Genomic DNA, 16,668 nt, shown 5'->3' with positions numbered 1-16,668 from the left:
TTGTAGAACATATATTTAAACAAAACTATATAAATATACAAAGACAAAGAATTACATAGACACAAGAATATGTCTAGAATGACATACACTATAAAGTGACTAACTCTTGGGAGTTTAATGTTCGAATTTATGTAGTTTTATACTCTGAATTTCTTATAAATATACACAATACATTTGTGAGAAGATTTACTATATCAGAGCTGATCTGCAAAGTAAGGGAAAGGGGGGCAGTAAATGACAAGTGACAGAGGGGGCAGAGATAAGGCTACTAATTCTAGTAATAACTCTGATCGCTGCTTATTCTTGCCAATTAACAGAAGATTCCAATTTACATTCTTTTCTACTAAGGTAATTATGACAACATAGAAGCAATAGAAACAGAACAGACCCAAAATGCCAAAAGCATAGATTTTTGTTTCGAAGAGTGATCAGACCAGCAGCAGTCTGGCTTTGAAATGGTTTCTTCATATACAACTTCAAACATATAGCTATATTATGATTAGCATTAGGCAGAAGAGAGGACAACAAATATATACAGATACACTGAGTGGGAGGATAGCAGAGATATGAGAAAAACTTAGCCAATTTTGGTTTTCTATTGTGCTTTACTAAGAATGACTATGTCATTTTAAATAGGTTTATTCATCATGCCTTAAGGTAGGTTCTTAATTCAAATCTAGATATGTTGAGCATTGTGGCCTCAAAAAACAAGAACGGCCTAGACTGGAGACCTGGGAGTCTACTTATTAATCTGTTAAAGGTCTTCCCTTGTTCAAATCTTGTACAATTATGGTAAGAAGAGGTTAGGCAGGACCCTCTAGTTATAAATATTTCTTTCCCAGAATATATTAGACATTGACACATGGTATATAGTTAATGGATTGCTTTCCACAAAAAACAGGCCATGCACGGTGGCTCACGCCTGTAATCCTACTACTCTGGGAGACCGAGGCAGGTGGATTGTTTGAGCTTGGGAGTTTGAGACAGCCTGAACAAGAGCAAGACCCTGTCTCTACTAAGAATAGAAAGAAATTAGCCAAACTACTAAAAGTATATATAGAAAAAATTAGCCGGGCATGGTGGCACATGCCTGTAGTCCCAGCTACCCAGGAGGCTGAGGCAGTGGGATCGCCTGAGCCCAGGAGTTTGAGATTGCTGTGAGCTAGGCTGATGCCATGGCACTCTAGCTCGAGCAACAGAGTGAGATTTTGTCTCAAAAAAAAAAAATAAAATAAAAAGACTATGCGACACTAGAATCTATTTGGAAAGACAGCAATTGAACCATGAATGAGAACACCTAGAATCTAGTCCTACCTGTTACTAACTGTGTGATATTAAACAAGAAAAACCTATATGATGAAGAGGTAGGGTTGCATTCTAACATTCTAATGTTTATATAAACCTCATTTATTACCTCCTAAAATTCAAGGCTCAATTAGCACTATTATTTTCAGGCTCCACAGGTATAAAAATATTAATCTTGGATGGCCACAAAATTACTGAAATAGATTTTTCTTTGGACAGAATCTATAACAGAAAAAACAGCAGGAAATCCATCAACATATGGACAAAGAAAATGTGGTGGATACATACAATGAATATTATTCTGCCACAAAAGAATGAAATCCTGTCATTTAACCACATGGATGGAACTGGAGGACATTATCTTAAGTGAAATAAGCCAGGGATACAAAAACCAAATGTCCCCTGTTCTCATTCATGTAGGAGAAAAAAAAAGTGATCTCATAGAGGTAGTGAGTAGAATAGTGGTTACCAGAGGCTTGGAAGGGTAATGGGGTGGGGGAAAGAGAGGTTGGTTAATGGGTACAAAAATACAGTTAGAAGGAATAAGACCTAGTGTTTGGTAGCACAATAGGGGGACTCAACAATAAGTTATCCTGTATTTCAAAATACCTAGAAGAGAAGGTTTGGAATGTTCCTAACACAAAGAAATAATAAATGTTTGAGGTAATGAGTATCCCAATTACACATATTTGATTATTATACATTGTATGCCTGTATCAAAATATCATATATACCCTGTAAATATCTACAACTATTAAGTATCCATAAAAATTAAAAAATTAAACTCTTTGCCTAGGCCAATGTCTAGGAGAATGTTTCCAACATTTTCCTCTAGAATTCTAATAGTTTCATACCTTAGGTTTAAGTCTGTTATCCAGCATGAGTTGATTTTTTTGAGAGGTGAAAGGTGTGGGTCCTGCTTTAGCCTTCTACAAGTGGCTATCCAGTTTTCCCAGCACCATTTATTGAAAAGGGATTCTTTTCCCCAGCGTATGTTTTTGTCTGCTTTGTCAAAGATTAGATGGCTATATGAGGATGGTTTTATATCAGGATTCTCAGATCTGTTGCACTGGTCAATATTTCTATTTTTGTGCCAATACCTGATTGATTTAATTACTACAGCTTTGTAGTATAGTTTTTTTTTTTTTTTTTGGTGCACCGTTCCTGGAAGTACTGCAATACCAGGTCGATGCGTGGAGTGGACGGAGCAAGCTCCTATTCCATCTCCCTGCTCCAAAAATCCATTTAATATATTGTCCTCGGATAGAGGACGTATCAGATATTAAACTGATAAGAACAGATACTACACTTGATCTTAGCCAAAAGGCCGAGAAGCGATATGTAGTATAGTTTGATATCTGGCATATTAATGCCTCCCATTTTGTTTTTGTTGCCTAGAATTGCTCTTGATATTCGGGGTCTTCTTTGGTTCCATACGAAGCGTAAAATTATTTTTTCTATATCTGTGAAGAATGCTGATGGGATTTTAATAGGTATTGCATTGAATCTGTAGATCAGTTTGGGTAGTATAGACATTTTGATGATGTTGAGTCTGCTGATCCACGAGCATGGTATGGATTTCTATCTGTTTACATCCTCTGCTATTTCCTTCCTCAGTGTTTCATAGTTCTCCCTGTAGAGGTCTTTTACCTCCTTGGTTAAGTATATTCCTAGGTACTTTAATTTCTTTGTTGCTATTGTGAAGGGAATTGAGTCTTTGATTTGGTTCTCAATTTGATTGTTGTTGGCGTATATGAATGCCTCTGATTTCTGTGTATTGATTTTGTATCCTGAGACTTTACTAAATTCATTGATCAGTTCCAGGAGTTTCTTGGTTGAATCTTTGGGGTTTTCTAAATATAATATCATATCATCAGCAAACAGTGAAAGTTTGATCTCCTCTGCCCCTATTTGGATACCTTTAATTCCACTTTCCTGTCTGATTGCTGTAGTCAGGACATCCAGCACTATGTTGAATAGAAGTGGAAATAGTGGGCAGCCTTGTCTGGTTCCAGTTCTAAATGGGAATGATTTCAATTTTTCCCCATTCAGTATGATGTTGGCTATGGGTCTGTCATATATGGCTTGCATCATTTTTAGGTATGTCCCTTCTATGCCTATTTTATTAAGTGTTCGTATCATAAAAGGGTGTTGAATTTTGTCAAAAGCTTTTTCTGCATCTATTGAAAGAGTCATGTGGTCTTTGTTTTTGCTTCTGTTTATGTGGTGAATTGCATTTATAGATTTATGTATGGTGAACCATCCCTGCATCCCTGGGATGAAGCCCACTTGGTCGTGATGGATTATTTTTTTGATAAGCGTCTGGATTCGGTTAGCTAAGATTTTGTTGAAAATTTTTGCATCTATATTCATTAGAGATATTGGTCTGTAGTTTTCTTTTTTTGTTGCATCCTTTCCTGGTTTTGGTATCAGAGTAATATTCGCTTCATAAAATGCAATCACAGCAGCAACAAAAATAAATAAATGGGACATGATCAAACTAAAAAGATTCTGCACAGCCAAAGAAATAGTCATGAAAGTAAACAGACAACCTACAGAATGGGAGAAAATTTTTGCATCCTACGTATCCAATAAGGGGCTGATAACTAGAATATACTTAGAACTTATGAAAATCAGCAAGAAAAGAATCAAATAACCCTATTAAAAAGTGGGCAAAAGACTTGAACAGAAACTTTTCTAAAGAAGACAGAAGAATGGCCAACAAACATATGAAAAAATGCTCAACATCTCTAATCATCAGGGAAATGCAAATCAAAACCACAATGAGATATCACTTAACTCCAGTGAGAATGGCCTTTATTAAAAAGTCTCCAAACAATAAATGCTGGCGTGGATGCGGAGAGGAACACTCCTACACTGCTAGTGGGACTGCAAACTAGTTCAACTTCTGTGGAAAGCAATATGGAGATACCTTAAAGCGATACAAGTGTCTACCATTTGATCCAGCAATCCCATTGCTGGGCATCTACCCAAAAGATCCAATGACACTCTACAAAAAAGACACCTGCACTCGAATGTTTATAACAGCACAATTCATAATTGCAAGGCTGTGGAAACAGCCCAAGTGCCCATCAACCCAAGAATGGATTAATAAAATGTGGTATATGTATCCCATGGAGTACTATTCAGCTCTAAGAAACAACAGTGATATAGCACATCTTATATTTTCCTGGTTAGAGCTGGAACCCATACTACTAAGTGACGTATCCCAAGAATGGAAAAATAAGCTCCATATATACTCACCAGCAAACTGGTATTAACTGAGCAGCACCTAAGTGGACACATAGGTACTACAGTAATAGGGTATTGGGCAGGGGGGAGAGGGAAGGGGGGCAGGTCATGCTGGAAACTTAGACTTGTGGGGGCAGGGGGGAATGGGCATTTATTGAAATCTTAAAATCTGTACCCCTATAATATGCTGAAAAAAATTAAAAATTAAAAAATAAAATTAAAAAAAATTAAAAAGAAAATAGCAATAAAAAACCAAGATGAAATGTCTTTGAAAATAAAATTTTATCATTTGGGAAAAATCCATCAAACCAAAATGAATCTTAGATCAACCTTGTCTTGAAAATATTATAAATGTGTATGGTCTACAGTTTTATACTTTCTTGTAAGTTATTCACTGACCAGTAAAAATAAATTTCAATCATGTTCAACACATGTAGTCTAGGTCCAAAAGAAAAATCCATACTTAAAAACTTTCCATCTTCAAATGAAAGAGGATGGGCTCCAGGTTTCTCGATCTTGAAGATTTCATCTACAGATATTATCTTGCAGTCATTTAATGTTCCTTCAGAACCCCTGTTTAAAAAAGGGAGAAACATTAACTTCTGTCAACAAATCTAAACCATATACAAACAATAATTAAAACTCAGTTTGGAAACTCACTGGAATTTGCCTATTTACAATTTGAGATTATAGCTATTCGAATCACTCTGAACTACAGTTTCCAATAGCAGGAAAAGTCCGATTGTGATTTAATTAACATTCACAGTTATGCATAACTTTAGGGTAGTATCAGGAAAAAATTCAGAAACTTTATACTTAGATTATCTAGTAAGAAGTAGCTATTTTGTAAATTTAATTTGAAGACTAAAAATGGTACCCTGTCAATTAAAATGTAATACTTAAACCTATTTCCAACAAATATGGTAAATTTCTGGGCAGAAGTAAGATGCCTTCTCCTTACAGTCTTTAAAATACTAAACCATATTTGTCAGAGATTAAATTTATACCTGTTTTATATGCTTCTTCAAAATTTTCTGCTATGACTGTAGATTTACATATTTCTCCTTTTAATCTGTTTCCTTTTGCTTTATATATTTGAAGCTATGTTATTAGATGCATACAGATTTAAGAATCCTGTATTTTCTTATTAAATGCCTATCTCTAGTAATGCATTCTACATCAAAAGTCTGCTTTTATTTATTTATTTTTTTTGGTTAGCATTTGTTTGCAGACTTTTTCTATCCATTCACCCTTTATTCTAAAACTTTTAATGTCAAATATACACAAATACAGAAAAACTGCATAGATAAATACATAGCTTACACAATTGTAAGTGGCACAACCTTTGTAATCACCAATCAAGACAGAAGATAGAACTATCAACTACCTCGACTTGCCCCCTCCCAATGACTTCTTCACACCCTCCTGTTATATTTACCTTGATTTTCTTCAGTCTCCTCAGCTGTTTGCCTCCCTAAACATACAGTTTTGCCTGTATTTTAAGTCTAAATTCCCATACCATCTCTTTCTTGAAATCTGTTGAAGAACCCAACCATCTGTCTTATAGAGATTCTCAGTCTTGATTTTGATATTTGAATTCCCAAAGTGTAGTTGAAACAGTTTTTCTCTATCATCTATTTTTCTCATAAGTTAGCACTTGATCTAGAGGTCAAAATAAACCTTGGTCCACTGCCTGTTTTTGTAAATAAAGGTTTACTGGAACTTAGCTTACACCAACTAATATATGTCTTTTTGCGGCTGATTTCATGCTACAACACCAGAGTTGAAGAGTTGTGACAAAGACCATCTGGCCCCAAAGGTAAACTATTTACTATTTGGCTCTTTACAGAAAAACCGCTAACTCTTGTGCTTAATCAGATTTAGGTTCATCTTTTTGTAGACTATTTCATAGCTCTATTTCCATCAGAAAGCACCTTGTTATTTAGTTGTCTCCTTCTCTGTCATGATAGCAGCCACTGATGCTCAATGCCTAGATTTATTAATTCATTGGGGATTAAGAAATGTTAGTATTCCAGTTCTATCATTTCTCTCTTATTTACTTGCCAGAACAATTCTATAAAGGGAAACTTGACCTCACTAACTATTCGGTAACCCAGTGGTATAGTTCACATAACAAAGGGAGATAAAATGCTTATTTAGCAGTTTTTAAAAAAATAGCTAACATTTCTATAGGTGATCAGTTTTTGTATTACTATGAAATTGTAGATTTCAATGTATTTGACATGTCTCAATCCACTGTAGTTATCTTCCTTATCAGTGTTCAAATTGTCTCATCTTTGGTCAATGGGAGCTTACAGTTGACTCCCAAATTCTTCTGACAAGAACTTTGCAGCCTTTGTGGGATTCCTTATTATTGCCTGACAAGATGTTCCAGGTTCACCTGGTACATTTTCTGCCCCCAGCCTGGAGCCCTATGCCCAAGAAATCCTGGTTTCTTACAGTGGAAAATTCAGTGGTGTTTCAAGACCACAATTAGGCACTAGGAAAGCTTATTACTACTGGGTTGATTATTATTTATAGGGTTTTTCAGTGAACAAAGTTATAAAATTTAGACATATACATTAATATACATATTCAAAATACCTCATGAGTTCATACTACTACTGTCCATTCAAATTCAGGACTAAAAAGTATTTACTTTTAACAAAAATTATGTATCTGATTTTCCTTCCCCGCCCCCCAACCCCAGAAAGTCCTAGTTCTCAAGGATGTCTGGGATGCCTAAATTAGAATGGTACAAATATTCCTTTGCTTTATCCCAAATAATATGCAAGACATTCAACTAGTTGTCAATATGATAAAATAGTTTAAACCCTTTTGTATATTTTCTTCTCCATTTTTTAGTTATAATAGCTACCCTGTCACATCATATAGCCACTACATGCATGCTGTTTTCTCCTTTATGTTCTTCATTTAGTACTAGGTCTAAATGTAGAAATATTTTTAGTGTTTACCACCATTCTTTACATTGAATTCTCTTTAGTCATCTTGACTGAAGCTAATTCTCTAGAAGATTCCTCAGGAAGAATGAGAACAACATCCCCCTGGTTCTTATAAATTAATCAGTTTGCCTGTAGTCTTTATACTGAAGGCTAGTTTGGCTAAATTTAATCCTTGGCTCTCCTTTTCTAGACTCATGCTTGTCTTTCTGGGATGCTTTGTAAGCATGTTATCCTATTCCTTATTTCCTCTCTTCTAACTTTGTATAGAATTTGTATGAATTTTTTTTTTTTGCTTATTTTTGTAAAATAAGTTTCCTGAATCTTTAGAGGGTATAGTATCACTTCATTTTTTTGCTAGTTCACAGCCATAGAGTTCACATTTGTAAGACGCATTCAAAACTCTGGCATTTAATTCAATAGAAAGTAAATCAGTGGTTGCCTGAGGCCAACGCTAAGGGTCCTGGCGGTAACTGTAATGGGCCCAGGGGAACTCTTCGGGGTGATAAAAATGTTCCATCTCTTATCATTTATTTTTTTATTTTTTATTTTTTTGAGTCAGAGTCTCTGTCACCCGGGCTGGATTTCAGTGGCATCAGCATAATTCACTGCAACTTGAAATTCCTGGGATCGTGACCACAGGGCACATGCCATATGTTGATTAGTAGTGGCACAGGTATATACATTTGTCAATATTCACTGTATTGTACACTACATATTACTGTAAAAAACTAATTTTTAAAAAAATATGTTATGAAGGCTGAGTATAGTGGCTCACACCTGTAATCCTGGCACTTTGGGAGGCTGAGGTGGGAGGATTGCTTTAGGCCAGGGTTCGAGACCAGCATGGGCAACACAGTAAGACACTATCTCTACAAAAAATAAAATAAGCCAGGTGTGGTGGTTCCTGCAGTCCTAGCTAGTTGGGAGGCTGAGCCAGGAAGACGGCTTGAGACTGGGAGTTGGAGGTTGCAGCAAGCTGTGATCATACCACTGTGCTCCAGCCTGGGCAACAGAACAAGACCCTATCTTAAAACAAAAAACCCCCACAAACTGTCATGAATGCTTACTTTCTGAAATCTCCTGGCTCTATTATTCTCCCCTATTTTTAACTTTTTGCCTTGTCTCTATTTTCCCTGTCCCACTCAATTTGGATTCTATTCCCACAAGTTTCTTTTTAATATGGGGCTTTAGTCCTGGAAAGGAGCTTTAGTTGACTAATTTAAAGAGTTCATAGGGCTCTAATCCCTGCAGACCTTACTACAAATTGCTCATATTTATCCAAATTGGGGCTGGGTATAGTGGCTCACGCCTGTAATCCTAGCACTCTGTGAGGCTGAGGCGGGCAAATTGTTTGAGCTCAGGAGTTCAAGACTAGCCTGAGCAAGAACAAGACCCCATCTCTACTAAAAAATAGAATAAAATTAGCTGGACAACTTAAAATTATATATATATACACATATATATATATTAGCTGGGAACGGTGACACATGTCTGTAGTACTATCTACCTGGGAGGCTGAGGCAGGAGGATCGCCTGAGCTCAGGAATTTGAGGTTGCTATGAGCTAGGCTGATGCCATAGCACTCTAGCCCCGGCAACAGAGTGAGACTCTGTCTCAAAAAAAAAAAAAAAAAAAGGAAAAAGAAAAAAAAAACCTGGGATGCATTCCCCTTTCTAGCTTCAGCTGCTATATCAGTTATCTATTGCTATATAACAACTCACCCTTGACAGCTTTGAAGAAAAATTATCTCAATTTCTGTGGATTAGCCTAACTGATCTGGGAGCAGCCTAGCTGGATAGTTCTGGCTTAACATCTCATCTAAAAGCTCGACTAGGGGAAGATCCAAAGGCTGCCTGAATATCCTCATGACATGTGTGGTTGGCTTCTTTAAGAGGACACGATCCAACAGAGTGCCCAAAATGGAGGCTATCTTTTTATAACCTAATCTCCAAGTGGTATGTGTCATGCCATATTCTATTGGTCACAAGTCATCCTTGCCAGGCACGATGGCTCACACCTCTAATCCTAGCATTCTGGGAGGCCAAGGAGGGAGAATAGCCTGAGCAAGAGCAACACCCCATCTCCACCTCTACCTCCTAAAAACAGAAAAGTTAGCTGGGTGTGGTGGTGCAGGTCCATAGTCCCAGCTACTCGGTAGGCTGAGGCAGGAGAATTGCCCAGGAGTTTGAGGTTGCTGTGAGCCAGGCTGATGCCATGACACTCTAGCCCAGGTGACAGAGAACTATATGCGGGTGAGTACCAGGAAGCAGGAATCACTGGAAGTCATCTTGAAATACCAGAGTTGCTATTCTCAAATTAGTATGCTAGGCCAATCCATTATTTGGAGTTCTTGGACCTATTACAGAGCCTGTAGCTACTTTCTCCCTCCTCTCGCACAGCCACCGATACCACATAGGTCTTGAAGCTTTCTGTTGTTTATCCCACTAGTTATTTTGGGGCTTGTAGGGGCTAGCATATCACCCTATTTCACTGTAGATGTTGCCCAGGAGTTTCTGGATTATATATTTTAGTTTCTTTGTATGTTTTTATAAGGACTTTTTTTTTTTTTTGAGACAGCGTCTCACTCTGTTGCCTGGGCTAGAGTGCCCTGGCATCAGCCTAGCTCACAGCAACCTCAAACTCTTGGGCTCAAGCAATCCTTCTGCCTAAGCCTCCCTAGTAGCTGGGACTACAGGCATGTGCCACCATGCCTGGCTAATTGTTTCTATACATTTTTAGTTGGCCAATTAACTTCTATTTTTAGTAGAGACAGGGTCTCACTCTTGCTCACGCTGGTTTCGAACTCCTGACCTTGAGTGGTCCACCTGCCTGTCTTCCATAGTGCTAGGATTACAGGCGTGGGCCACCGCGCCCAGCCTATAAGGACATTTGAGGTTAAAAATTCATGCTATTGTCATCTTCCTAGAATCCCAACCATCCTCTTTTCAACTTCTGAGACTTTAAGGAGTCTTTCTTGTAAGCAGCATACAGGGCTTGTTTTGTTTTAATCTAGTTTGTTCTTTGTCTTTATCTTTTATTTTTTGAAGGGACTGACACTGCCTTCCACATGGAGGCTCAGCACCAGCCCACTGTTGTCTTTAAATAGAATATTTCACATGTAGTTAAAACACACGTTTTAAACTTTATTTTGGGGAGGGGGTTGTCACATGATCCTTTGAGATATTTTCCTTTGTACTTTGTAACTAGCTGGGTATTCCACTGTACCACTTTTGAGGTCATCTATGATGCCATGAGACTGGCAGCATCAATATTGCAACCCACGGACTGGGCAGTCCCCAGGATCTTTTTAATGGTTCCAGAGAGTTCTCTGGCTAATGATTGTTGCTGCGCCTATCTGGCAATGTTGACAATCTCTCTTTTTTTTTAAACAAAGTAGAGACCTGAGACAATCAAGTGATATTTCCATTGTATTTAATGTTTCTCTGTTTCTCTCTGTCTCTTGGTGATTTGCTGAGGGCTCTGGTGATCAGGGCAGAGGTAGAAGGCTTGTCCTGAATAGTTTGTGTAATCCTCACTGGTTGCCTTGGCAATATCATCAACCTTTTTGGGAGACAGACCCAGGGGTCAATCTTGGGACCAGGGCAGACGTGGCACTGACTTCGCTACCCATGCACCTCAGGTACATGACTTTGATCTAACTGGGGTCAAACTTAGGCAGCATGGTGGAGGCGGCTGGTGTCAGGTGAACCTGGATTTGGACAACCAAAGAAAGCTGTACCTTGGCTTCCTCTGAGCCAAAAACCAAAGCTAAACTTTTTTTTGAATAGTTATTTATACTTACACATATATTTACCCTTCCCCTACTCTTAATTCCTTCCTGTACTTCCATGTTTCTATCTGGGATTTCCTTCCTTCTGCTTAAAGAACTCCCTTTAGTATTCTTTTTGGTGTATGGTCTGTTGGTGAATTTCTTCAGGTTTTGTTTGATAATATATTTTGTTTTCTTTTTGAAGGATATTTTCATTAGAAATGTATTTCTAAGTTGAGATTTTTATGTAAGTGTTTTCATATGCTACTTCATTGTCTTATTGCTTACATTGTTTCTGATGCAAACTTGGTCATCTATTGTGTTTCTATGTTTAGTTTCCAGCAATCTTGTATGTGATATGTATCTTCTTTGTATTTATCCTGCTTAGAGTTCACAGAACTTCTTTGATATGGACTGACCTTTTATCAGTTTTGGATAATTATGGCTATTATATTCTCAAATACTGTTTTCACTCTACTTTCTACTTTGTGAATTCCAAGTACACATAATTTGACCTTCCACCAAGTCCTATTTGTCTAACATTCTCTTGTTTCCCGTGTTTCAGTATGTATAGTTTTTATTGACTTACCTTCCAGCTTACTAGTCTTATCTTCTGTTATCTTATTAAATCAATCTAATGTCTTAGGTTTTTACTATAATTTTTAGTTCTAGAATCTCCACAATTATTTTGATTCCAATTCTCAGTTGAAATTGAGCATTTTATCTTTCATCTTGAACATATTAATCAGTTTAATGATTCTCTGATAACTATGATTATCAAGATCACCTATGGGTCCATTTCTGTTATTGGTTTGCCTTCTGTTTTTTGATTAGGTGGCCCTGTCTTTTGGCAGAATAGTATTTTTGGCTCCATGGTGTGTACAAAACATTAGAGGCTTCAGATATGTTATCTTATGTAAAGAAGGGTTAACCTTTCTGATGGCAAGATACTGTGGCAGTTTTAACATTTTAGACAGCAAGTATATGCTGAGTCAAGGCTGGTTTACAGTCTTGGTAATATTTAGTCTACCTGTTTGTCTTAGCTATTCAGTTTTCAAACTAAAAGACTGTCATATATTCTGTGGAGCCACTCCATCAGTGATCCCAAAATCCAACATTTCCCTTCTAAGATTACTGAAAATGTCACTCTACTTTTTACTTATGTTTTTAGCCTCCTGCCCAGAAAAACTACAGTATTTCGCCCAAGTCCTAAGGTGAAAGCAGGCCATATACTTGAGGCATCCCAAATATCTGTCCAAAGCTCTGCTGATTTCTGTTCCCACCCTGCTGCTAGCTGTTCTCAACTAGGTTTTGCACTGCATCCAGAATTAGCAGATTCCTCAGGGGCAAAACACAGCTACAGAAGCCAATTGCCTTCTGAGGTTCTTCCTTCTTCAGAGTCATAGTCCCAGTGGTTCTCCTTGATCCTCTGCTGCCTTCTTCAGACAGACAACTATTTATTTAATCTGCCTATTCTAGTAGCCAGGTAAGAGCACTGATCTACAGACAGCTGTCCCATGCTATGTAGAAACAGAAGCCTTCCATATACTTAAGTGATTCAATAAATGTCACAAAAACAGTTTAAAAGCTAAAAACCATTCTTTCACATATTTATCATTTTAGTTAAAGACTTACGACATTCCTTCTGCTACAAAACTGATAAAGCCATAGATCGTAACCAAAACATGTAAATACACTGTCAATTTATTTCTTCAAGAAATATTACTATCTTATTTCATTGAATTTAATAAGCTAATAATTATAAAACATTTTATGTACTACCAAAAAAGAAACTGGCCTGGGACACCAAATGGTAGTCAACAACTAACTATAAGATACATTATATAATTCCAAGAAAAAAAGCCTGCAATGAGGTGTTTAATAAGGACCCTCAAATAAAGCTGGGACACCAAATGGTTTCCTCAAAGATATACGGGAAATAAACCACCTTGAAGATAGAAGTTAAAAGTTAAAGGGCACTCCCAGGTGACTGGTAGAAGCAAACCTAAATCTTTAAAAGATCTTTAGTCAGCAGCCCAATAGCAACTTTACAATCCATTTTTATTTCAGACATGTTAAAATATGAAAAACTATTTTCTTAGAATCTATGCAATACTGTATTTACTGAAAACCCACTGTAACTAGTGCTTTGAATAGGGCCTGACATGCAACAACAGTCAAGGCATTAACATTCCAGTGATATGACAGGCAGCATAATGGACCCCAAAGGTGTCAATGACCTAATCCCAAGAACTTATGAATGTTACCTTACATGGCAAAAAGGACTTTGCAGATGAATAAGGACCTTGTAATGGGAGGATTATCCACCTAGGCCCAAATAATGACAGCAGACCTTAAAAGTAGAAGAGGCTGAGAGAATCTGAGGGAGATGTAACTACAAAAGAAACTGTCAGAGAGATGTAACACTGCTGGCTATGAAGATGGAGGAAGCAGGCAACAGGCTAAGGAATGTGGGAGGACTCTAAAAACTGGAAAAGGTAAGAAAATGGATTCTCCCATAGAGTCTCCAAAAATGAACACATCCCTGCTGACATTTTGATTTTAGTCCAATGAAACCCAAACCTATGTAAGACTTCTAACCTCTAGAACTGTAAAATAACATTTTATTGTTTAAGCCACTAAGTTTGTGGTAATTTGTTGTAGCAGCAATAGGAAACTAATACAAGTGGGGTAAGAGAGACAATGTCAAGTGATAATACATTCTATAAAGAAAAAAAAGTCAAGAGTAAGGGACAATTCAAGTACTCTATGCCTGGTATGTATATGTGTGATTTTTACATAGCGTGATGAAGAAATGCCACTCTGAAGACACAGTTTAGCAGAGAACTGAAACAAGAGACAAAGCAAGCTAAATGAGTATCTGTGTGGAGCAGACAAGGCAGAGGTAACAAGTACAAAGGCCCAAGGCAGGAGCATGTTTATATAATTAAGCAACACAGGAAGCCAGAATAGTTGAAGTACAGTGAGCTTTGAGGTATAACTTGATATGGATGTTAAACATATCCTGTAAGAATGGCATATTCAGTGATAAGAATATCATTATAGAGATTTCATAATAAACAAAGTATGAAAAAATTTAGTAAATAAATGAAACCCCATAGATATGACACTGAACATAAAGCAAGTATATCTATAGTTTTAGTATTGTCAAATTTTCTTGCTATTAGATTCAAATTCTACTTTACTTATAAATGCCTAAACTAGTATAACTTAACATGGTATTAAATATGATACATATTACAATAGTAAGTGAAATGTAAATGAAATTTAAAAGTAAAATACTTTTAAAAATGTATTTAAATCTCAAACTTATATTTTGAATTTTCTTCAAAGCTAAAACAGAAAACAACTCAAATAGAATCTGATAACTAGCATTTGACAGTTCAAGCATATTCACTTTTTGGTACTCACAAATTAAAAATAGAAACAAGCATGAACTTTAACTTCAAGTTCCCTTATCAAATCTCCAAGGCAGATTAAAAATCATGTCCTCTATTTGCTTCTTCCTTTGTACCTTCAATACAATAGAGAGGATCAAAACTGAAGGTTAGTTCTTTGCAAAAATCTAACAAAACTGATAAACCTCTGGTGAGATTGATCAAAAAGTCACAAACTTAAATTCAGGAATACAAAAGGAATATCAGGACAGATACTGTACACATTAAAAAGATGTAGCTACTAAACAAATTTATGACAATTCTAAAATGTAGATGAAAGTAAATTCCTTCAATTTTCTCACTCTGTACCTTTGGGTAATGAAAAAAAAAGTAAATTCCTAGAAAATTCTAGTTCAAAAAGAAACAGAAAATATGAATAGTTCTATAATCATTACAGAAATTGAATCAATCATTAAAAAAACCTTCCCATAAAGAAAACTCAGCCAGAGGACTTTACTAAGGAGCTCTACCAAACATTCAAGAAAAAAATACAAAACTCTACCATAAGATAGAAATATTCCAAATTATTTTATGAAACTAACATAATCCTTGAAGAACTAGATAGTGAAAATGTGCACATTAATCTTCTAACACAAACATAAAAATCCTACACAAAATACTGTCAAATCAAATCCAGGAAAACTTTCATAAAATACCTATAACAAACAGTTATTAATGAAATTTTGGAAGTTTTCTGAGATCAGGAAGAAAAAAGGATGCCTGCTATCACTTCTTTTTAATCTTGTATTGAAGGGCCTGGCTGGTAAATAAGGAGAAGAGGAAGAAATCAAAAGCGAAGGAAAAGACAAAACAAAAAGGTCCCAATTCACAGATGATTATAATTGTAAACATTTCAAAAACAAGCCACATATAAATTAAAGTTAGTAAATCTACTAAAGCTACTGGATCCAAAATCAAAGGATACTTGAATTCCTATACACTAGTAAGAAAAAAGATGACTGAAAAATTCAAATGAAAGTACACAGAGCTAAGAACATAAAACCTACTTGAAGAACAAGGCAGGATGACCTGCTCTGTCATATTATGAAAGTGTGGAACTGGTATAAAGATATACAAAAACCAGACCCATGGTACAGAGTAGAGGAATCAGAAGTATGCATCAAATATAAGGATTCTTGATATGAAAGAGGTGATACTGAAGATCAGTGTTAGGGGAAATGGGCTTCTCAATAAACAGTGTTAGCAAAAATGATTGATTCATATGTATCAAGTTAAATTAGACTCTTACCTCACACTATACACAAAAATCTCCAAGACGATTAAAGATCTAAAAGCAAAATCACAAAGCTTTTAGAAGGTACTGAGACAGTATCTTTATAATCTCTGGGTAGGGACATTTCTTAAGCAAGACATAGAAAGCATAAGGAAAAAAACTTCTTTGAACTTTGATAACTTCAACTACATTAAAATTAAGAAAACTTCTATTCAAACCTCAAAAGGAGAAAAGACAAGCCATGGAATTAGAAGATTTTTGCCACATATGACTGAAATGATTTAGTCTCCACAACTGGAACTCAAAAACTAATCAGATGAACTATTCAATTTACCACCAACAAAAAGGCACCGAAATTTAGAAACAGGTCCTCACAAAAAATATCCAACATGTGAATAAACATTCAAAAAGGTTCTCAACACCATTACTAGTCAGGGAAATACAAATCAAAGCCACCATTAGATACTATTATATACTCACCTGATTAATAGAAACTGAAGTCTGACAAAACCAAGTGTGGATGAGAATGCAGGGCAACAGGAACTTACACTGTTTCAGAATTGTAATTTGGTACAACCACTTAAATATCTGGTCTTTACTAAAGGTAAAGATGCACAGGGGTTGGTTTTGTGACCCAGAAATTCTCCTAGACACAATATGATCTAGAGAAACTAACGTCCATGTGCC

At 36.3% G+C, this 16,668-nt stretch overlaps 1 protein-coding gene and 1 non-coding gene across 5 annotated transcripts in view; both read right to left on the bottom strand.

The window, feature by feature from the left end:
- Positions 1-16,668, bottom strand: part of UHRF2 (ubiquitin like with PHD and ring finger domains 2) — an 80,665-nt gene that overhangs the window by 25,401 nt on the left and 38,596 nt on the right. For all 4 annotated transcript variants that reach the window (XR_001147193.3, XM_076008690.1, XM_076008689.1 and 1 more), the window contains one exon: positions 5,021-5,130. Coding sequence is in view for 3 of the 4 variants with exons in the window: in XM_076008690.1 (XP_075864805.1) it covers positions 5,021-5,130 (110 nt within the window). In the remaining variant the exon portion in view is untranslated. The remainder of the gene's footprint in view (positions 1-5,020; positions 5,131-16,668) is intronic.
- LOC142874603 (U2 spliceosomal RNA) lies at positions 2,454-2,644 on the bottom strand. Its single transcript, XR_012922278.1, has one exon. It is a non-coding gene; the product is annotated as a U2 spliceosomal RNA (small nuclear RNA).

Source organism: Microcebus murinus, chromosome 12 (genome assembly GCF_040939455.1).
Source record: "Microcebus murinus isolate Inina chromosome 12, M.murinus_Inina_mat1.0, whole genome shotgun sequence".
Taxonomy (NCBI): domain Eukaryota; kingdom Metazoa; phylum Chordata; class Mammalia; order Primates; family Cheirogaleidae; genus Microcebus; species Microcebus murinus.
This window is presented reverse-complemented; position numbering and strand designations above follow the sequence as displayed.